Consider the following 23,952-nt stretch of genomic DNA (forward strand, 5'->3'; position numbering starts at 1 on the left):
TACAATATGTGAAATTGTGTTATGCATTTTCTGAAGGATAAACATTTCTGCAGTTTGTTCTAAGTAGTGGGGATATTTGTAGCATTTCCATATTCAGGCTTGTATTTGGGCCTAGTGTTTGTGGAGGCTGTGTGTCTGAGCACATATTCAGGGACATCTTGGTTTAGCCAAAGCCATCAGGCATTTCAGTGAGAGAGAATTGTTTGAGGTCATTGGCTGACTAAGGTCACCTGGACTACAGCTTATTCTAAGCACCTCATTGGTTCTTTTGAGATTTCTTTCTTAAAAGCTGTCTCAGGTTTCAACTTTCTGTTACCTAAGAAGTTCAGTTGTGAGTGTTCTGCCATTTCACACTGAGCTTATCGAAGGAAGGACACTGAGGAAACTCGGAGCTATAATATATAACATTAAGTATCCTGTTTTTTTGTTTTTTATTTCTTTCTAGCTAGTTTCACTGTGTGTGAGGTATTAACTGGAAACTGTCCACTTTTATTAAGCATCTGTTGGGTTGTTTGTTTCTGATAACTCGTTGCAGTTAAACTCTTTTCTAGAGGCTCCTTTAGCTGTTTAAAACTTTCATTTAAAGGCTCACTGCTGCTTTTCAGCTGTGAGAAACATTTCTGCAGTTTGTTTCCCACCCTCATTCCCTGTTGGTATAGTGTTTTTATAGTTGGAGGCTTTGCAGTTGCCTGCCCCTAGTGTAAATTGCTTTTCAGCTGTGAGAAACATTTCTGCAGTTTGTTTCCCACCCTCCTTCCCTGTTGCTATAGTGTTTTTATAGTTGGTGGCTTTGCAGTTGCCCGCCCCTAGTGTAAATCTGATCTGGGACCCTCCTCCCAGTCTAGTGTCATTACCTCATTCTACCCAGTACAGGGAGAACATTTGAGAAGGCCAATCAGCTTAGTTTCTGCTACTCCTTTCTCTCTTTCCACTTAAAAAAAAAAATTGTGTTTCTTCCTACTTTATTTTCTTTTGCGTCATCTTAAAAGTACTCAATTGTATTTATTACTGCTTGGTGTAACTCATTCTAAGCCTTTTAGGTTAAGCACTTGGGCTTCAGACCAGTTGTTTTACATTAGGAAGGTTTGTGGCCTGCACTCTTGTGGGTGGGGAGGCTGGACTCTGCCCTTCTGACCTGGGAATTTCTGGTTAAAGGCTTATAGTGCCTGCATATTTGAACTGTTTCTTACTGAAATTGGTACACCTTGTTTGCTGTAGCATAGACTAGATCCAGGCCTGCTGAATCTAGCTTTGTTTGTATGCTTGTTGTTTGCTTATTTTCCTGAAATGCTAATTCCACCTAAAACGCGGCTTTTCAGTGCTTCTGTGGATCCCTAGTGATATCTGCATTGCTTACTGTACTTATTTCCTTGTTTCACTTGAAAGAAAGTTACTGTTTGTCATTTCTGCATTTAAGTTACCTGTAACACATTGCATTTAAGTTACCTGGCACTTGCTCACTAAGTCAGCACTAAAAAATTAAAAGCACTACACCCTCACAAACTCCCCTTGAGTACCTTGTTCCCCATTGGCCCTTTTTTCAATTATAAAGGAATTCCCAATACTATTCTAGCATGTCCAAAAGTCAGTTGTCAATCTCCTCTCCGGTCCAGCTGGCGAATCTGGAAATCTTGAGGCAATGTTACAACTGCCTCATGTACACAGACAACCCTCTCCTCCTCCCAACAAATTCCAACACATATGAGAGATGCAACCATATAGCCAAACTGGAGGCTAAGTTCTCTCAACTCAGTACTGGCGTAACCAGTCAGGAGGAGAAGGAAACCACACTCACTACAATTCCAGTCTCACATAGACCTACCACTACAGCAAACCAAACACATAAACACACAAAAACATACTCGGAGGTTCTAAATAAAAATCTGCCTAAGCAGCAGAGACCTCCAAAGCAGACACCCAAGCAACTGCTACCCCAAAACAAAACACGTGCAACACATAGCTCACAAAGCCTGTGTGCCGAACAGTCACAGCCCTTAAGACTAAACACACCTGATACACTTGTAATAGGTGACTCTATCGTCAGGCACACTGACGTCCCGCTCACCAGGCTGGACAAGGAGAAGGTCACAGTGAGCTGCCTGTCGGGTGCTAGGATCCGCCACATGACACACTCACTCAGGTCACTCCAAGGCAAGTACAAATATGACTCAGTCATTGTCCATGCTGGTGTGAATGACCTGAGACGTACCTCCCTGGACTACATGAAAAGAGACATAGAGGAGCACTCTGAGCATGTAGCCCAGGCCGGTATGACCCTGACCTTGAGTAGCATCTTACCCTCACCAAAAATGATGCCACAATATGAAGACAAGGTTATCAATTTCAACAATTGGCTTAAGTATTGGTGTCATTCAAAGGGGATCCGATGCCGGTCAGCCTGGGATGACATGCTCGACAAGCCACGATGCTTCGCTAGGGATGGCTTGCACCTGTCACCCCTGGGCTTTCGGATATTGGCAAAGGCTCTTGCTACCCCCATAGTGCTTTTTTTAGGCAAGGCTCAAAAGACAAACCCACCTCCATAGGTATCACAAGGGATAAGAAACTAAGAGTAATGCTACTCAAGCCAGAAGTCTAAACCTCAAGATGCATGCACTCAAAACTCTCCCTAGCATGGAGAACATCGATATCTGTGCAGTAACAGAAACCTGGTTCAAGGCCCCCGAGAGCACCCTAGCACTACCAGGTTATGCCTCATACCATGTTTTTCGGCCCCAAAACTTGGACCGAACCACAAAAGGAGGGGGATTATCAATATTCGTCAAAGATACCCACACCTCCAGGTTGGTGGCACAGCATGAAGCATCAGAGACTATCCATGTGCAACTAACAGTGGGTAAAACTGCCTTCCAGTTTATAGCCTGCTACAGACCACCCTCCCAAACCCAGGAACCCCACTCGGCCTTCCTGAAAACACTGGAAAATATGAAGGTCTCTCCAAACAGCATTATATTGGGCGACTTCAACTACCCAAACATAGACTGGGAGCATTACTCTAGCTCCAACACCCTAGCCCAAAGGTTCCTAGACTTTATAAACTCAAATGCTATGGAACAACTTGTTACCACTCCCACAAGAGGGGAAAACATACTGGACCTGATCATCACCAACATGGGGACTCTATGCTCCAGACCAGAAGTGTATCCCTCACTGGTAAGATCAGACCATAAACTAATCTCACTGGATATTCACATCCCGACCCCACCCCCTGCCCAGAAAACCACAGTGAAAAACTTCTCTAAAGCAAATTTCACACTCCTCAAAACCGAGGTGGAATTCTTCAAAGCCCCTGGGCCTGTGGAAAATACGGCCCAGACTGCAGAATCCTTTATAAACGCATTCTATGAACACCTTCAGGAATGCATGGATCATGCAATCCCAAATAAAACCAAGACCCAATCCTCCAAAGGCAGACGTCCTGTCTGGTGGACCCCAGCCATAAACAAACTATACAATAGAAGGAGGAAGCTACTACATGATGGAGCAAAATCCCAAAAAGTGAAGGCATCTCTGATCAGTATTAGCAAAAAAACTACGGGCACTCATAAAATCATCTAAGGCCAGCTTTGAAAGAAAAATTTGCACAGGACACTAAGGATAAATCACAAGGCTTTCTTTAGTTATGTTAGGAACCTGGGTGGGAATTCCCAGATATGCTCAGAATTAGTCCAAAATGACAAAAAATACACCGAACCCACAGACATTGCCAACATCCCATCCTAGCTGACCGGTTCAGTGCAAACCCCCCCCTCCACCAAAAGGGCGAATATCTATCCCAGCAGAGTGCTGCCCCCCTGACATCTCAGATGCTCAGGTAGGAGCCGCCCTCTCCAAAGCAAAAACACAGCATCAATGGGACCAGACGGTGTCCCGGGCTGCGTCCTACATGAACTCCAAGAAGAGCTAAACCCAAACATAAAACTTCTGTTCAATCTCAGCCTTACTACAGGATATGTACCCAAAGAGTGGCGTACAGCAACAGTGGTCCCTCTCCACAAAGGTGGTGCCTCAACGGATCCTGGAAACTATCGCCCCATAAGCCTGACTAGCTTGGTCTGCAAAGCTATGGAAAGGATCATCATGGACCTCATAAATAAAGATATTGGGGACCTACAGACACTGAATCCTACCCAGTTTGGCTTTAAGGGCAGATCGTGCCTCTTAAACTTGGTCAATTTCTTTGAAACAGTCACCAAGGCCATTGACGAGGGGAAGGTGGTCCACACAGCCTGCCTGGACCTCGCAAAAGCCTTCAACCCCACTCGGGCATTATATATAAGCTCACCAGCTTAAATATAAACCCCTATGTCACTAGATGGGTTGCAAACTGGCTCAAGGACAGAACCCACATGGTTAGAATTGCTGGAGCCATGTCAGACTCCAAACCAGTTACAAGTGGCGTCCCACAAGGCTCAGTCCTGGGACCTCTCTTGTTCAGTATATATTTCTCAGAGGTACAGGCAAACACGGAAGGACTGTGGCTGACCAAGTTCGCAGATGACTGCAAACTGGGCGCCATAATCGACTCTCCAGCCGACACAAGCATCCTCCAAAAGGGCCTATGACAACTGGTGCCAGAGCCATGGCCTCAAGCTAAACACCAAAAAGTGTATAGTCATCATCTTTGGCAAAAACAAAGTGCCCACAAATTACCACATAGGTGGTAATCCATTAAGTACAGAAGAAGTAATTAGGGACCTGGGGACCCAAGTTGATAGCAATCTCTCATTTGACAGCCACATGGCCAAAGTGGTTAGAAAAACATTTTATATAGCCCACCTAATCATGAAGGGATTCACATCTAGATCAGGGGAGGTCATCGTGCCTCTTTACTCATCCCTCATCAGGCCCATAATTGGGTACAATGACCCTTTTGGGATGTACCTTACCAGACACCTGCAGCAACTGGAAAGACCCCAAAAGTACCTCACCAAGAGGATCAAAGGGCTCAAACAGATGCCATATGCTGCCCGGTTAAAGAAACTCCAGCTCTACTCAGTGGCATACCACCTGCTCAGAGGCGATCTGTGCCTGACGTATAAAGCCATGTCCAACCCGGAATTAATGGACATGCTGCACCACAGAAAATCCAAATCCCATCGAGCTATGCTCGAGACTTGAACCTCAGCACTGAAATAAATAGGACATGCTGGAGGGACAGATTCATAATCCAGAGGCTCCCTTCACTCTGGAATAAAATCCCAGTCCAGGTTAGGCAGAGTCCCTCATTGACTCTCTTCAAGAGGAATCTTGATGAGTGGATGGGAGATTGTAGGTTTACCCCGGGTATCACTTCTGTGTCACTGTTAGACAGAGGCACATATACTAACCTCGAAAAAGGGCATAGCAAAATTAATTTAAAATGGGTGGCGAAAGCCAAATACACTTTGGCTAGGCTTATAAATGCCCTAGGGCAGATAGCCTAGTATGAACCTATGAACCTAAGTTTAGAACAAGTGTGAAACTGAAATGTATGTCATTATTTGGTGGACTTCATTTGTCAGTGATTAGCCAGAAAACCACACAATTTATGAGAAACAAGCCAAAATAAGAGGAAAAGTCTGGACATGCTATGAAAATCTGAACAGTTGAGAGTGCAGCTAGCAGTTAAATATACAGAGAAGTATGAAATTGCAAAGAGAAAATGAAGACCATCCTTTTGAATCAATAGACTGCAAGAAAGAAAAATGTCTATCTAAAACTAGATGTTTTTCATGCTTTTCTGAACTAAAAGAATTACTGAGCCCATAGTTTTAATCTGGGAAATCTTTCAGAATGCAGTGACAAGTACAGAAACAGCTTACAAGTCTGTACATCACAAGCATCAAATCAGTGTATTTATGCTTCTTCTTGGCAGATAAAACTTTCCCAAAATGCCAGAGGCCCTTTTGTGTCTAATAAAACATTGTGAATTTTAGTCTCTGTAAATCTTTATTATCAGATGTTATGTTGTCCCATCTCGCCTTCAATCTTGCTATTTTGGGTTTGACTTGCTCTGCTCTGACTTGGCCTATACTAAAGCTAAAGAGCTTCTACTGGATTGAGGCTGAATACCTATCCCATAGTTCTTAGCGGCTATTCCCCAGATCTCATTTGCCGCTTGAAGCTTCGTGATTGTCTTCACTGGCTCAGGCTTGGAAAATTTAATATGTTATATATTTTATAACTTTTCTGTCAAATTGCTAATTATTTTTATTTATTAGTGCTATAGTAATAGTCTTGTGCTATTTTTAGTCCCTTTCCCCTTCTTAAGATGACTCTGTATACCTGGAGGCATTTGGTTCTCGCCCCTCTACCTCTTGGGTGTCTCCACCTTTCGACCCTCTCTTGGGTTTGGTGAGCCAGAAGGTGTGGGACTCTCCGGACTCAGTGGACCCTGTTCTGCGGAGGCCTAATAAGTTCATTACGGCCCCGGAAGATAGGCAGTACTTAACTAAAGGGGTTCCTGTAGATGCAATGGTGGTGGCAGCAGCCAAAAAAAGGAGTTAGCTGAAACTTCTGTATCTGTTCATCCACCGAACAAGAATTCTCGTATGATGGATCGAAATGGGAAGCGTATGTTCTCTTCAGTGACCTTTACTTTATGGTCGCTAAATTATTTGTCGCAATTCACGCAACTTCAGAGGGCTCTCCTAAAAGAGCTAGAAGATGCCTGAAAGGTGCTCCAACCCAGGACTTAGCTGATGAGGTTAACTCCCAGCTTTCGACCTTAACCTCCATATCTAACTTCTCCATGTGGCTCATATCTTATGCAGCCAATGGAGCAAGCAGGGCAGCAGGTATAGGAATAGCTCTTTGTAGACATTCCTGGATGTGCCTTTGAGTTTGCATAACCCTTCTGCTCTTTCTTTATCGACACTCCCTTTGATGGCTCGTCATTGTTTGGGCCTAAAGTAAAAAAAAACTCACCAGGAGCCAACAAGATGATAAGACTCTGTCTGCTGTTGGAGTTTGTTGGAGTTTGTTTTTCTGTCTCTACCAGACCTTATGCTAAAGGTCAAAAGGGTGGGAAAATGTGATTCCACAAGTCTAAAAGAACCTTATCTGACACTCATGGTGATCCTTCCCCCAGGGGCAGACGGGGAGCAATGGAAGACGCTGTCCATGCGGCAGAGGGGGTCCGCAAAACCAGGGAGACAGAGATACTTTCTCTGTTAGCCCCTTCCAGCGCTCCTGAAAGGAGGCCTGTCTGTCCACCTCTGGAGGCAGCCAGGGGGAGGATATCGCTGTACTCAGAAGCCTGGCTGAATTTGACTTGAGACAAATGAGGACAGTCCATTATATCCAGAGGATACAACATTCCCTTCCAATGCACACCTCGACCATCAAAGTCTATCCCAGACATTCCACCCAGTCAAAGAGATCAGGCAACACTAGAAATACAAAAGTTGCTAGAAAAAAAGAGTCATCCAAGAAGTCCCAGCAGATCAGCTAGGATCAGGAATTTACTCAAGGTTCTTTTTAGTTCCAAAAAAGACAGGGGACTGAAGACCCATATTGGATCTCCGCAGACTAAGCCAGTCGGTGAAAAAATCAAAGTTCCGGATGGTAACACTGCAGTCTATACTCCCGTTCCTGGGAAAAGACAGTTGGATGTGCTCGGATCTTCAGGACACGTACTACCACATAAAGATGGACAGGCGCTCAAGAAGATTTGTACGCTTCTGGCTGGGAGCCAGTCATTACCAGTTCAGAACTCTGCCCTTTGGACTCGCCACAGCCTCCAGGGTGTTTACCAAATGCATGGCAGTAGTCACGGCTCATCTGAGACACCAAGGATTCTAGTCGTTTCCATACTTAGACGACTGGCTTCTAACTGCCACCACCAAGCAACTACTGATCAAAGCAAGAGACTACACCATTCATCCTTTTTCAAAACTAGGCATTACCATAAATACAGAAAAATCTGCCTTGTTGCCATCACAGCATGTTACATTCATTGGTGCAGATTTAAATACAAATGACATGTTCGCAAAGCTGCCTCAAGAAAGGATATAGATGCTACGCAGTCAAGTGATTATTTTACTCTAGAACAGAGTACAGGCAAGATTTGTGCTGAAAGTCCTAGGGTCTATGGCAGCAACCATAACATTACTTCCCCTGGCACAGCTTCACATGAGAATACTGCAGTGGCTTCTCTTCACCCAATGGTCCTTGCAGGACTTACCCATGTCTCACGAAATTTTCATAACTCTTTCCTGCAAGAAGGACTTAATGTGGTGGGTTTATTCCACTCGGGTAACAATGGGCAGACTATTTTTACTTCCTCAACCTATTGCTACAGTAACCACGGACGTTTCCCATATAGGGGGGGGGGGCATTATCTGGGACAGACAGTCCAAGTAGTTTGGAAAGATCACGAGTGCCATTTGCATGTCAGTGTCCTAGAGATGAGGGCTGTCCTTCTGGTGTTGCAAGCAGTTCAGGACTCTTCCCAGGGGGACTATTGCAATTTAGACAGACAATATGTCAGTGGTTTGGTACATCAACAAGCAGGGGGGAACCAGATCCTACCTTGTATGTCGAGAGGCCCAGAGAGTATGGCAATGGGCAATATCTTCTCAACGCTTTCTGACAGCAATTTATATCCCAAGAAAATCCAGCGTTATAGCAGACAGGCTAAGCAGAGCGATTCTCATGCCTCACGACTGGTCCCTCAATCAGGAAGTTGTGAACCAAATTTTTCGCAAATGGGGTCAGCCTTGCTGTGACCTTTTTGCCACTCCCTTCAGTTCCAAATCCAGCAACCCTTCAGTTCCAAATCCAGCAACTATTCAGTTCCAAATCCAGCAACTATTTTGCCCTAATTTCCCCTCTGGGAGAGTCACCGAGGGATGCACTGGTTCATGATAGACCCCTGGGTCTTCTATGCCATTCCTCCATTTCCCTTTATTCCAAAGGTCATACAGAAAGCAAAGCTGTTGAGTCGCAGGTTAATTCTCATTGCGCCATACTGGCCTCGTCAGATTTGGTTCCCCCTTCCTTTGGCCCTACCTTTAGGAGGACCCATGGATCCTGGACCCAGTGCCAGATCTTCTGATGCATCAGTCAGGAACGCTCCATCCTGCATTCGCACCCTCAAACTGACAGCTTGGCTGCTTCACTTCTGCTCTTAGCCAGGCTTTCAGAATTGTCCCCTGCTGTTTGTCACATTCTAGTCTCTTCACACAAGCAGACGACTAGGAATCTCTATGCAAGCAAATGGAAGAGGTTCTCTTGTTGAGCTGACAAAAGACATATAGATCCTTTTACAGCATCTATACCTCTAATCCTGGAATTTCTAACAGAAACCTTTAATCAAGGGGCAGCAACAGCCACTATCCGAGTTCAATTAGCTGCTATTTCTAATTATCATGTGGAAGAATCAGGATCTAGTTTAATGTCTTATAGACTATGCAAAGCCTTCCTAAAAGGTACTTTTCTATTAAGACCTCCCGTCAGAGAACCTCCTCCTCAACCCAGTATTGTCATCTTTGATTCTGCCACCTTTCGAACCAGCATCATCTTGTTCATTAAAACTTTTATCGTAGAAAACACACTTCCTGCAGCAATGACTTCAGCCAGAAAAGTGTCAGAGTTACAAGCCTTGTCTATCCGTCCACCTTATTTGATCTTCCATAAAGATAGTTTCCCTCAGAACAAATACTTCCTTTTTACCAAAAGTTTGTTCTCAAGGCAATTTAAACCAGAGTATAGAATTACCAGTGTTTTTTTGTAAACTATGGCAACAAGGCAGAGTATAATCTTCAACTGGATGTGCACAGACAGTTACATTTTTACTTGCCCAGGACCAAAGAATTTAGGAAGTCAGACCAATTGTTTGTCTCCTATTCAGAAAATAAATAAGGTCTGGCAGTCTCAAAAGTTACTTTGTCCAAATGGCTTACTGAAACCATCACATATGTCTGTGATTCCCGCAATAAGGAACTGCCAGGGGAAATCAAAGGGCATTCAACTAGAGCAGTATCTATCTACATTGCCTTTCAATCCAGACTTCCACTAGATTCAATTTGTGCTGCTGCTACATGGGTTAATCCTCATACTTTTATTACTCATTACAAAGTAGATGTGGCCTCCCGGAACAGGGAATCCTTTGGCTCCACTGTCCTGATGAGGTTATTCCCTTGAGCCACCCAAGTAAAAGGTGCTGGGGACTCTGTCCCAAAGTAGCAAGACTGAAGGTGAGATGGGACAACATAACATAAAGAAGTTATGTACTCATCATAACGTTCCATGTTTGTTGTCCAGTATCTCGCCTTCAGTCTTGCGTCCCTCCCAGCCATCTCTCCTGGAGTATCTAGAGGACTTTTTTCTCAGAAATTGGCAGATAAGGTCTGATTCCCTTTTTACATTTTCTTGTTAATTTTTTGATAATGTTTTTCAGATATTATCCTTTTGGATATTGTACATATCATGGGAACTTTTCTTCTCAAATGAGATCTGGGGAATAGCTGCTAAGCACTATGGGATAGGTATTCAGCCTCGAGCCAGTAGAAGCTCTCGAGCTTTAGTATAGGCTAAGGTTTCAGCTCTGAACCCAAAGTAGCAAGACTGAAGGCGAGATACTGGACAACAAACATGGAACATTATGGCGAGTACATAACTTTTTTTTTAAACTCAGTGAGTGGAAAATAGCCACAGGCTGCCCTTTCAGTTTTTAACAGGAATTTTCAACATTTCCTTATGTATGCACTGTGTCTTCCCTTGTATCCCAACACTCTATCAACAATTTTTCTTTCCTCAGTTGTAGGTTTTTTCTCTCTCAGCTTTCTTATTGGGCCTTAGGCTAGGTCCACATCTCCCTAACTAAGCCATTTAAAATACAAGCACACGCACACACCCATCTATCTTTTTAAGATATTTTTAATCCTTTTCCCCCCAGTTGGTTGGGTTTTTACTTATTATTGTTACAATGGAGTTTTCATTCCATAAATTCCTTCCAAGGACTGGCCTGAAGTGTATTCTTGTGTGAAGTGCACAGTAATCAGATGTGCCTTCCTTCAGATATGGCAAGGTATCATATTGGTGAAATCACAGTCGGCATTCTTTTATGTTTCTTGTTTCTGTGATGCAGCCTAAAGGTATGTTAAAATATAGCTTCATAGATGTGTAATCCAAAAGATTTCTAGTTTGTCTAATGCACTGTTTCAGTCATTCTACTTGGATGTGATCTCTTTAAATCTTCTTGGATTAAAGCCTTTGCTGCAGTTTACATGGCTTTTTTATATGGAAAATAGAAAAAATATATGTATTACTTGTTACCGTTCTGTGGAACTCGGATATGATAATGCTCTGACAAGGGAAACGTGCTAATGTGCTAATCTGTTGTTTTAACTTATTAAACCATGGTTTAAACAAGCAGTACTAGCTAGCATCCTGTTTTCTTTTTTAATAAGAATTCAAAGTGATCTTTGACACACATCTTGCATAAGAAGTTGTGACCGTAGTCTCTTTTAATAATTTGTATGCCAATATCAAGAGTAATTGTTCCTGTACAACTAAGTTAGAAGTTCTGTGCTGAGAAGATGAAGTTTTTCTTCAAAAATTACCAACTTTTGTTTACTTTCTCTCAATGAAAAGTTGGACATAAAGTTTGTAATATCATTTTAGCCAGATGGCTTTCTGAATACATCCATTTCTGTTATAGTAAGTAAGCCTCATTCTTCAGTTCTACAGGCTTATTCTGACAGTGCTTTTTCCAGTTCTGCATCTTTTTCAGGAATCTAGCTCTTGATGATCTTTAAACAGCAGCTACTTGGTCTCTCAATTGCTTTGCAAGGTACTTTAAACTGGATGTAGTATCCAGGTACATGTCTTCCTCCGGGGCCAACATTACAAAGTAGTATGTTCTCATAAAGGGAACCACCTAGGAGTATTAGCCTGGAACTCTGGCCTAATGTTTATAGAGGATGGACACCCTCTTACTAGATGCAGAACTTAAGTACTTACCTTAGCTGTAGATCTGGAAGAGGAAGTCCATCTTCCATAACATACCCTCCCACTTTCTCCAGTCTCTGATGTTAGTAGGTCTTGAGCTTTAGTTTTTTTCTATCTACTTTTTGCCACCATGCTTGCTAACTATCAAGCCTCTCTCACTCAGACTTGAGTCCATTAGTTTCTTGATATGGGGTATATACAGCACAGGGGTGACAGGTATCCAGAGGACCTATCATTCAGGTGACTGAGGGTAATTTGTGTACTCACTAAACTCTTGGCATTAAAGATGTATAGAATAGTCCTAACCCCTCCCCTTGTTGGGAGACATGCATTTTATAAAACTGTAGAGGCCATTATGCCATTGTGTTGGAGCAAGCTCCTGTGTGTTTTAAAATGAAGAGTACAGCAGAGATGACTCTGACTGAATGTCTCTCCCCTAATCATCCTTGTCTTTGTCCATTCTTCTGAAGTCATTTTATGCCCCCCTACAATACAAACAAGGCTAGGCATTCTGATCCCTACTAATGCCAAGTCCAACAGACATCTTAGCTTCTAATCTATCACAGATCACCTGGGTCATAAGTCAGAGTTTTATCCCACTACGTTAACAGAGCCAGCCTTGAGCTTCAATTTTCTGCACTCTGGTGCTTCATCTGGCACACCTTTGATTTGGAGATGCTATGCACTGTGAGAATAATGGGATATGGTGAAGGTCTTTGGCACACTGGGAATGTCTTACCCCCTGAGTTATTTTGACATCTACTGGATATAGTCCTGCTGTTTACAGGATGGACCGAATAACTTTCATTTAATTCAGTGGTGGTATTAGAAATATTTTGAGGACATGATGATATTTTTAAGAGGGTGATACTCACTTGGTGAACGTTGCTTGTTGCTGAAGTGATACAGTTTAAATTGACATAGCACAGCTTTACATTACATTACACTGTCGATGTATGCATATATTCCAAAACTAAATAATGAAGATCTTTCAGAGAATGAGTTAGAAGTACAGCTTTGGTAGTCTGAAAGGATATCCTCCACCAGAAAGCTCTGTGATTTGCTAAAGAAAGATATCATTCTGCTAGAAAAGTCCACATCTTAAGGATAAATGTAGTACTGAAAAATTATTTTTCAAGTGGGAAGAAAATTACTTCAGAAGACTTGAGTTGCATGGGTTGGTAGTGTAAAGTGAAAAGTCATGAGATGGTATGTCCTAGATAAAAGAGAAGTACATTTTTGAGGCCCTGTTTTGGTGGAACTGGAGAGAACACTTGGCAGTATTCACAGGATGCATGTGAAATTAAGCTAGAGAAAGGAATGAGAAGTGATGCATACCTCTTAACTGTTCACGACTTTATACAATTAATGACCAACATTTCAGTTTCAGACTTCATATCCTTCAGAAAATGAATGCTAATGCAAAACATGCTATTGTAGCAACTTAGTAGGTGTATACGAGAAATTTTTAAAATCTTTCTGTTTTGGAACCTTTGTCCCCCCATTGTTTTTGGCTTTGTCCCTGATTCTTGCAGTAAAAGGATGAGAGTTATGGAGTGATCCACTGATAATTGTAAAGATGTGGAAGAAAGAGCGAATATTGGCTGGAACAGATTATACTTTCCTACATATAGTTATGTGCCCACATTAAGCAAGCAATAATGCCCAACGAGGTGTGTGTTACTGTGTAAATAACACAACCCTGGAAGGGGGTTATTTACACAGTAACACACACCCTGGAGGGCATTATTGCACTTGGGTAATGGGCTGTCTGTAAAATTGCTGTGTTTTACTTATTTATGTTTTATTACTATATTATTTTTTTTCATATTTTTGATGTAAAATAGTTCCTCTGCCTAATGTTTCATGCTTTTTGTAGTATATGTGAATGGTGTTGAAAGAAGTATTTTATATCCGAAATGTAAGATTTTTAAAGAATATCCAGATTTTTACATCATTTTTTGGTCTATTGCTCATAAAATTTGTGGCTTGCTGGCAAATCATTGGGGATTGAAGTATGTAAATAATGAGATACATTTGGGTTTCAAACTTTATTTCCTTCAGGAAATGCATGCTAAACAAATCTTTTTATTCCAGCAACTTTCTAATTTTATAACAGCAATGTTAAAATCTGTTCCTATTTTGAATTTTAATTGCTGTTGCCAGTGCTCAATTCATCTCTGTGTCTCTCTCTCTCTCACACACACACACACACACACACACACACACACACACACACACACACACACACACACACACACACACATACACTCACCCACACTTTTCTGTTTCTTTTAATTTTAGACTTGCTAAACAACAAAAGTACTGTTTAGTGAGCATAAAATAAACCTTTATATGTTGCTGTGAATCATTGGACTTTTTTTAGTGGGCATTTACCTGTACATTAGTACCCTGCTGGAAAATGTTCATTCTCCAATCAGGGTTTAATGTGCTGTTTGCACATTCTCTAATGTAATTTATCATACTCTGTGAGGTGGGATTAGAACATTACAGTATTCTATCTTTTAGCACAGTTAATCAGCATGCGATCATCTGACTAAATGACAAATAATCATCATGGTTCTTTAATACAGAAGTGTCATTGCTAGTATTTTCAAACATCTGTATGTGAGCATTTCTGCACTATACATCACTTCTTCCTCATGATCTAAAGTAACCACTTGCTTGTCTTCTATATGCAGTTTAGCCGTGGAAATGCTGTGAAACATACCATTAAACCCAATGGGTCTGTTTCCTTCAAACGGAGATGCTTTATTTTCCTGTTTTGGTGTCTCTTGATGGTAATTCCCTAGTGTTAGTACTGCAGTACTTGTTCATACAGTGGTAGTGTACCATAATGTGGCGAATGAGTAGGCCAAAGTTTACAGAGAGAGACACAGTAGTAACCATTGGTTTAGTAGATCTAAACCATTTAATCTCCTTTCCCCACTTAAATTCTGTTTGTATATGTGACCCTTCCTTAATCACTATTTGGTATGATTGATTTTACTGCACTGTTCTTTTCAGTTTCTGCTGGGAATGTACCTTTCCCTAAGTTCACTGCATTGAAGTCGTGATGGCATTAGGGTAAAAAATGCATATGTGTGGTGCACTAACACTGCTTTTTCTTTTTTACTGTTTTAGCATGAGCTGATCTACTAGCAACAATAACTGATGGAAAAATGACTTCATATTTGGCACAGGAAGTAGAACTTAGCAAGAGGCATGAGGCCATGTGAGTGAACTTCTCTTTGTATTGCAGCTTTTATTTTGTGGTTCTCACAGTTAACCAATTTCAGATTGTTTACTGACAGACCCCAGAAGTCATTGAACAGGCAACTATGGCAAGATTAATTGTTTTTACTCAGATGTTGATAAAAGCAGAAGTTAATCAAGCAGAAAAGGTCATTGCTTATTTCAGACTGAATGGCATTCACATATTCCTTATTTAGACCAATTACACGTCTTTGCAGAGGCTTTTCCCAGATTTCAAGAGACATTTCTGTTCTCTTCTGACAAATCTGGGATTCCAAATAAATGTTCAGAAATCCTCCTTGACCCTGTCACACAGGATTGACTTGCTGGATTGTCTTGTAGATACCTCTGAGCAAAAAGCTTTTTTGACGTGGGAGAAGCTGGATTTTTATCTGGAAACTTCCCTGAGATGCTGCAGTCAGTCTCAGACTTTGGCCAGAGACCATCTCAGGATCCTGGGTTTCATGGCTTCTGATTCTCATGATTCCTCTTGCCAGGTTGCACACATTGATTCAGTGGTTTCCAAAAACACATGGACCCAATATTTACATTCTCTGGATTTCAGATTTCAGTTTTGGGTTTTGTCAAAAAGGAACTGAAATTGTGGAGACTACAGATACAGATGCAGTCAAATCCAGGTCCCCCTTTACTCCTCTACCTCCAAGACAATCTCTTAAGATATTTACACTACTTAACCTCAGATATTTACACTGCTTAACCTCAGCCTATCCACAGGACTTGTGCCTACTGCCTGGAGGGCAGTCACTGTGTCTTCACCCTACACAAGGGTGACCTCTCTGCAGACCCAGGCAATTATAGGCCCATCAGCCTCACCATTCTTTTATACAAAGTCATGGAATGTACCATAGCAGGACTCATTATGCAGACCTAGACAACTTAACTGATATGAGACCCCAGTCACTTTGATTTTATGAAGGGTAGGTCCTGTATACTGAACAGGATAAACATCTTTGAAAAAGTTACAGAGGCTGGCAGACAGTATTCATTCTGTGCACACTGTTTATCTTGACCTGGCTAAGGCTTTTGACACTAATCCCCATGCTGTTATTAGTGAAAAATTAGACTAATTTAATATAAATAGTGGTGTTGCCCACCGGATTGCAAATTGGCTATACAACAGCTCCCAAGTTGTGAAAGCTGCTGGTACCATATTTTAAAGTAAAATTGTGACTAGTGATGAACCACTGGGGTCAGTGCTGGGCCCTCTCCTGTTTGGTATTTATTTTGCAAACATCCAAGTCAATATCCCTCAAGTTTGGTTGACAAAGTTTGCTGATGACTGTAAGCTGGGTAAGGCTAATCACTTATCCACTGATACTAAACAACTCCAACAAGGGCAGAAATTGCATCTTCTAACTATCCAGATTTTCACAGAATGTCCAGGTTTTTGTCTCATATTTTTGGTCAGTTCCTCATAGAATTTGTTTTGTTTTGATTCTGGCAAATCACTGAAGACTGAAGTCACTAAATAATGACATTTGCGTTTCAGACTTCATATCCTTCAGAAAATGCATACTAATGCAAATCGTATTGTTTTATTAGGTTTCTAAGTTTATTAGAGCAATATTTAAAATCTGTCCCTGTTTTTTGAGCCTTTACCTCCCCCCAGTAATTTTAAGCTTTGTCCAGATTTTTTTGCTGTAAAAGGTTGAGAGGTATGGCTGAAATATACACTTACCTGCTTATCGAAAGTAGTCTAAAGCTAAATGTAGAAAATGCAGCATAGTGGCATTTTGCAAAATAGTGGCTCTTGGTTCATTTGTTGTAAATGATGCTCCTTTTCAGACAGATACAGTCATAAGAAACCTCAGTATTTATGTTCTCTCTCTGTATTTCTCTCGTCATGTGATCATCATGTTTCCACCATTGTCTGGAAATACCCTTATTTGGCTTAACTCATTTTCAAGGGAATATCTTCAAAATCCAAAAATGTTATCATACCATTCTATTTTTCTGATATCGGACCTATCAGTCAAATATGTTGCCCCCTTTGGTATGCAGAAATCAAGTATATCGCTTAACTGGAAAGACCTCGGAGATTCTTAACCAAGTAAATTAAAGGCTTTAAATCATACAACTATCCTGACAGATTATCACAACTTTTATTGTACTTAGTAACCTACTGGAAGTTCTGAGGTGACCTGTGTTTCACTTTTTAGCCATGAAGGACCCATTCCTGTTTGACCTACTGTCTCTTCACAAAATCAGTGAGACTGAAGACACAGAAACCAGGGACCTAAACCTACACCTACAAAGGAACAGTAGTTGCTGGAAGTATAGGTTCCTAACTCAATGCATTTCCAGTCTATGAAATAAATTATCCATGCAGATCAGGCAAAGTAGTACTTTGTTTGACTTTAATGCTAGTATTGATTACTTTTTGGGTAGACAAAAATTTACACCAGGGCCATCATGTATGGCCTTGGGAGGGGAGCACTCTGTTTAAGGGTGGCACGAACTTTTAAGTGTGTTTGCTTAAAAGTGTATGGCTAGGTATTTTATGATTCCTTTAATCACTTGCCTAATAGTGTTTCTATATTTCTATATTGAGAAAAACAGATTTAAAATAAATCTCCTACCCTTTTATGCTTATAAAATCTGATACTTCTCTCTGTCTGCAACAGCAGTAATCAGCAAAGGAATCCTGTTGGTACAGCTAGAATATGGTCTTCCACTGTTTGCTACAGCTTTCAACAAAAACACAACAAACCTCCAGTCAGTGTTTGAAGAAAATCTATCACTGCATCACAATCTCTCCAAGAACAGAATGTCACTGCCACATGGACAAAAAAGCCAAGTGACTTCTGGTGAAACCAAAGCCAACCTCCTTCTCCTGCTAGGGTCATTCCTTTTCAAACTTGTACATCTTAATACTTTCAGACTCCTAGGAGCCAAGCATACTACCACTCCTTCCTATAACCTTGGAACACAATAATAATCTGGTCCTGTTCTGTAGACACCGAAAAGCAGATTACAATTTACTAATCACAGATTTTCTGTATTAGCACCCACTCTTTGGAAATCACTTCTCACCAAACCTCAAAGACATCACGAGTCACACTGTCTTCAGACTCCAACTGAAATCTTATCTATCCAATTAAGATCAGTGCAAATATTATTATTCTACCTGTATCACTTAACAGTGTTAAGATTTAAGTTGCCAAGTAAATAATTTCTTCCCCTAGTCTTTGACAGATATTTATAACACTGGTCCTTATTTCATACCATGCACACATAATGTCCAACCTACTGTGATTCATTGCATGTATCTCTTGTTTAGGAATGTAGATACTCTTTGTACTTCAAGCTGTTTTTGTTACTATTTACTTTGATCACTATTTGTTGCTGCGTACTGTGCATTTGTACTTTTGTATTATGCTGCTGTTTTTTCTTTTTTACCTGAATTGGGCCTGAAATTGGCATATGTGAACATCCCTACTCTAGTAAGGAAACTAACTAACTTCTTTGCTTGGTGCAAATAAGGAACAGCCACACACTACATTTACAGGTACATGCCCAGTTTGCATATGATTATTATCCATAATTTTACATAATAATACCTTTAGTCCTTTATTTTGTAATGTTTGGCTATATTTTATGTTTACTCTGCATTATGTTTCTGTTACCCAGACTGATCCTCAAATTGGTCTCTTATGATAAAGAGTTCTACCCTGGTTACAAATATAAGTAAGTAAATAAACAAAGAGGTATAAAATAATTCAGTAAGGTAGTAATAACACACAACTATGAAATCCAGTAAGAACAAACTCCATACGGTACATATAGAACCCGTTGAATATACAAAACTTCTTTGTGTCACAATTGATAGTGGACGCAAGTTTGACAGACACCTTGCACTAACAATTAAAAAAGTTCATGTCAAACTGGGTTCTCTCTGTAGGGCTAAATCTTATCTTACTGACCATGCCAGACTTTCAACAGCTAGAACCCATCTCTTATCTTCTTACTGTCCACAAATATTTACCAGTCTTCAGAAATCTGAACTGAATAGCCTTGAGTCTTACTATAACTTCTTCTTTCGGCTTTTCCTGGTTAGGGGTCACCACAGTGGATCACCTGTCCGCTCATGATTGGCAGTAGAGTTTTACAGTGTCAAGTTGCCAGCCCGGCGCCCAACCTTCCACAAAAGGCACGCACACTCACACCTAGGGCCAATTTAGAGTGCTGGTACATTTTCATATTGCACCTTATTAGTTGGTCGACTCTTCTTAATTGCAGAGGATCTTCTTGGTGTAACAGAGGCAAAAGTCCTTTCAGTTACTGAGGTTCAGTATACTGCCCAAACAGAGGGCTTACTCTGGTGTGTGTGTTTGTGATGTGACCTTCATTGTAGGTGAATCATTATAGGAGTGGACGGACATCCCACGGGCACCTAAACCACTAACCACACTGGTGCTTTTAAGATATGCAACACAGTTTAACATTCATATCACAATTCAAGTGAAGGTGATTTTTCCTTTAATACTGGCTTTTATTAGGATAGTGTAAGGATGGATGAAAAATGTACATTTCAGTGTAGAAAAGTGATATTGTTCCCCTCTTCCAACCCAAGACCTGCATATGGATGTCTTGGACATGGTTAGTTTTCTCTTCATGAACAGTGGTATTATCATGAAGTAGATAATGGCATTGGGGTTATCCATCAAAGCTTTCAAGAACCATTTTGGTAAAGGGATCTAGATTGTCAAAGACAACACTATGGTAATGTGGTGTATAAATAAGGGAACATGTTTACTCATTTTTAAATATTTGAGTAATTGCATCACATTTGTCATGATGTTGCTGGCAAGAAATTACTAGGACAAATCAGGGGTCCATTCATTGAGACGTGCTCCTACTTCTGTAGACTTCCTCGAAGGAACTTTTGCAGGAGATCTCTGTGCAGCTCTGACTGTGTTTTGAATCCACACATTCACCAAACATTACATATTGAATGTACAGTTTATTAAAAAAATTCCTGTTTGTGTATGTTAACACTTTGATATTTGTTCAATATGTGCCTATTCTGTTCTTTTTTGTTTATGTTGTTGTACATACTGTTAATGCTAACCAAATGAAATATGATAGAAATATTAATGATGTTGCTAAGGATGTAAGAACACAAAATGTGACTAGCGGTCATTCTTTTGTTAAAATGACTGGTCATTTTGATGAACTGATGAAAAAGACTTATTTCCTACAGTGTTAATAACTGTGTTAGTGAACCACGCTTGGTTTGATGGACTGGTGGATCATTGAAAGATCTTATTAATCAGTTAGAAAAGAAATTATTGAAAGTGAAGTCTTCACAAATTAAAAACCGTTATTTACAGCATTATATAGAATTAAATATTGTTCCTCAAGGCTTGCAAATTTTTTAATTTCCTTTTGACTTAGACATTGAAAATGAGATGTTCCAAGAATTTGTAGACATGTTCAATAGGTGCAGTCTTAAATTACTTAAAAAGATTGTGAAATTTAATGATACAAGGTTGTGTGTGTTAATTAACGAAGTGGCAAAACTTAATTCGGACATTTTAAATGACTTGATTTTTCACAGTTGGGAAGAATATTATTTTAAACAACTTAAAAAGGTGGATGGAAAGTGTGATGGTATTGTGAAAAGAAAACACAAAAAAGTTGAAAGAAATGCGAAACAATATGTTTATTTTGAAGCTTATCCTATTAAAAAGGATAAAATTAAGGGCAATAGTAAAAATGTTAATGCTAATAACTACAACAGGGGAGGTAGACAGTATGAGATGGTTAGGACACAGACAAGTGAATATGTACAGGATGGGGAAAGGTCAAGAGCAGAATTTTTTTTCAAGGCATCCAATAAACTAAAAGAGGTGGGAGAATCAGAGTTATTGCAACTCGGGTCAGAGGTACCATCAGTACCCCCAAAGCAATTGGTCAACCGGGAGAACAAAGAACATATGGTAGAGGGGAATACACAGATAATAAATCAGTTTGATGGATTCACTATATACAATTATGCTAATGTTAGAATAACTAGAAACCATTTTTCTTTATTTCAGAAAGGGCTGAAATTTGTTCCAACTAAACAGTTCAATTTAGTTGATAGTTTAACTGAAACTAAGCTTTTTATTTGAAAATTAAATTTGGCTGTTTTTTCAAAGTGAAAGAGAAAACGTCAGGAACACAAAAGATGGTTAAAAAGAAAAGTGTATTCATTACCCCCTCCATCTGGTGTTGAATGTTTTAGAAAAAGCAGTTTTTGACAAGTTATATCATTTGTCTTTTAAGTGTAGAAGAGAAAAAAGATCTTTCATAATTTAAGTAAAAAAAGAAAGGGAAACATTTTTCCAACTGAAAAATGATGATAGTATTCGAGTTATGAAACCTGACAAAGGAGGGGGGATTGTATTATATGATTTGTTCCAGTAAACTAAAGAAATTTTTGCCATCTTAAATGATTCTAATACATATTCAAATTACTAGATTAACAAAGTCAATATTTATCAAAGAATAGAGTCCTTTTTAGAAGAATATTTTTTAGAACGTTTAATATCTGATGTTCGTATTTTTTTATCAGTTAAACATCCCACATTACTTTCAATTTTTGGTATTCCTTCTTTTAGACGCATTGTAGCAGCAGAAGGGTAAAAACATACCCCATTGAAGTCTGTATTGACAAATGGTTGAAACCTAGTTACACCAAAGTTTCACATTTGTTAATAGACTCGTGGGATTTCTTAGGTAGACTTAAAAGTTGGGAGGGTGGCCTAATGGTTAAGGTGTTTGCCTTACAAACACAAGGTGCAGGGTTTGAGTCTCACAAGGGATAACTGTCTAGGCTTAAAATGACTCGCAAGGGCAGCTAGCCTAGTACTAATCTATGAACCTATAAGTGAACTTTGGAATAAAGATGACATATTTCTTACCATAGACGTGGTAGATTTATTTACTTCAAGTCCAAGAGATGAAGGGCTTAGAGAGTTTCTTCAAAGTGATATCTACCTTTCTTGACTTTGGAAGAGGAAAAAAAACACCCTTATACATGATTTGACGGCTTTAGCCTTGGATTTATAATTTTATTATTTTTGAAGGAGAAATTTTCAAACAAAAAGGAGTTGCTATGTGCCCCCATATATGCTAATTTGGTCTTATTAGATTGGGAAATTCAATATGTTATTAATAGCCAGTTTTGGAAGTACATTAGATTGCAAGATTCCTGGGCGATATCTTTATCCTATGGAAAGGGACAGAATATGAGATTGTTATTTACACAGTATCTGAGCTCATCATCTTCTTTTTTGAGGTTTACCTACAAATACAACAAAGAAGGTATATATTTTTTGGACACTCAGATTAGACATACGGAGATGGGCTTTAAGTCTAATGTCTTTTGGAAGGATACTTTTAGTAATTCATGTTTGAATTATTCTAGTTGTCACCCACCAGCTCAAAAGAAAAGTATTCTAAAAGGGCAATTAATTAGGGTTGTCAGGATGACTTCCCACCTAAGTGGCTTAAATAATGAATGAAACAAGGTGCAAGAAATGTTTTTGACTATGGGTTATCCTTGAGATATGGAAGATTTAAAATTATATATTACAGTCAATGGGGTAAGAAATACCAACCCTATTAGGAGTTGAGTTATAAAGAAGTCACAAGAAGTAATAAAGAATATGAAAGAGGTTTGATTTATAGAATACATCTGTCAGGCAAATGAGGTTAAAAACTTTGTGAAGAAAAAATGAAACTTTTTAAAAACAAATTCTGAATTATTTCAACTTTTAGGGCCTGAACCTAGTTTTAGTTTTAAGATTGGTGGCAACCTAAAGAAGAACTTTGAACATAAGAACCCCTTTATTAGAAACAAAGTACAAAAAAAATGGAACAAAAAATGTGGAGCATGTGCCCAGTGTAGCTGTATTTGTGAAAACACCTGTTTAATTTTAGAGAACAAAGCAAAATCAAAAGTTTTTTTCTGAAATGGCAATTGCTGCAGTTCTAGAGTTGTCTAATTTAACTAAATGCTCAACTTTCCTGGCCTTTTATGTGGGCAAAACAGAGCATTATGTAAGAGAATATACAAACATCTGTATCATATAGAAAAAAAGAATGATACAAGTGCATTATATAGGCAATCTAAGTGCGATTCCTACTTTTATAAATTTAGTTTTGGAATTTTAGACCACATAAAAGTAGATTTAAGGGGAGGTGATTACAAAGTAAGTTAGAAGAAAAAGAGTTAAGGTGCAACTGGAATTGCAGTCCCTTCACCCCCCCCTAACATTAATGATTCTATTTCCATCCAACTAGTTTCAAATTTGTGAGCTGCTATGCATTTAAGGTATTTTTGTTTGTACAAAATGTACATCAGTAATGTTTTACAGACATTCATTTGATAGAGAAGTATTATCGAGAATTGCTTTTTAGTACCTTTGTTTTAGTACTGTGTCTTTAAGCTATGTAATGTTTTAATTAGCAATGGAGTATATAAAACAGGAAGAAAATATGGCAGTTTAGATTCTGGTGAATTCCAACTTATTACTGGATGAAAGCACTTAATCTCGAGTGTTTGTATTGTTTTTGTAGTGTATTTTATTAAAATTTGTTTTTAGAGACTCTGTGGCCATTTTTATTCATTTACGTTTGGGAGCTTTGGTGGATTTTGTTTTTATTTTATTTTGGCGTTTCTTATTTAAGTTTCTTCTTAGTGTTGTACATACTGGACTGAACCTGAAA

At 39.6% G+C, this 23,952-nt stretch overlaps 1 protein-coding gene across 2 annotated transcripts in view; it reads left to right on the forward strand.

The window, feature by feature from the left end:
• CCHR7.PART0H3orf14 (chromosome chr7.part0 C3orf14 homolog) overlaps nucleotides 1-23,952 on the forward strand; it is a 138,332-nt gene that overhangs the window by 30,682 nt on the left and 83,698 nt on the right. For both annotated transcript variants that reach the window (XM_044077515.1, XM_044077516.1), the window contains exon 2: nucleotides 15,103-15,193. In XM_044077515.1, coding sequence (XP_043933450.1) covers nucleotides 15,141-15,193 — 53 coding nt within the window. In that variant the 5' untranslated portion in view covers nucleotides 15,103-15,140. The remainder of the gene's footprint in view (nucleotides 1-15,102; nucleotides 15,194-23,952) is intronic.

This window comes from Protopterus annectens, chromosome 7.part0, assembly GCF_019279795.1.
Source record: "Protopterus annectens isolate FY-2018-M chromosome 7.part0, PAN1.0, whole genome shotgun sequence".
Classification (NCBI taxonomy): Eukaryota; Metazoa; Chordata; order Ceratodontiformes; family Protopteridae; genus Protopterus; species Protopterus annectens.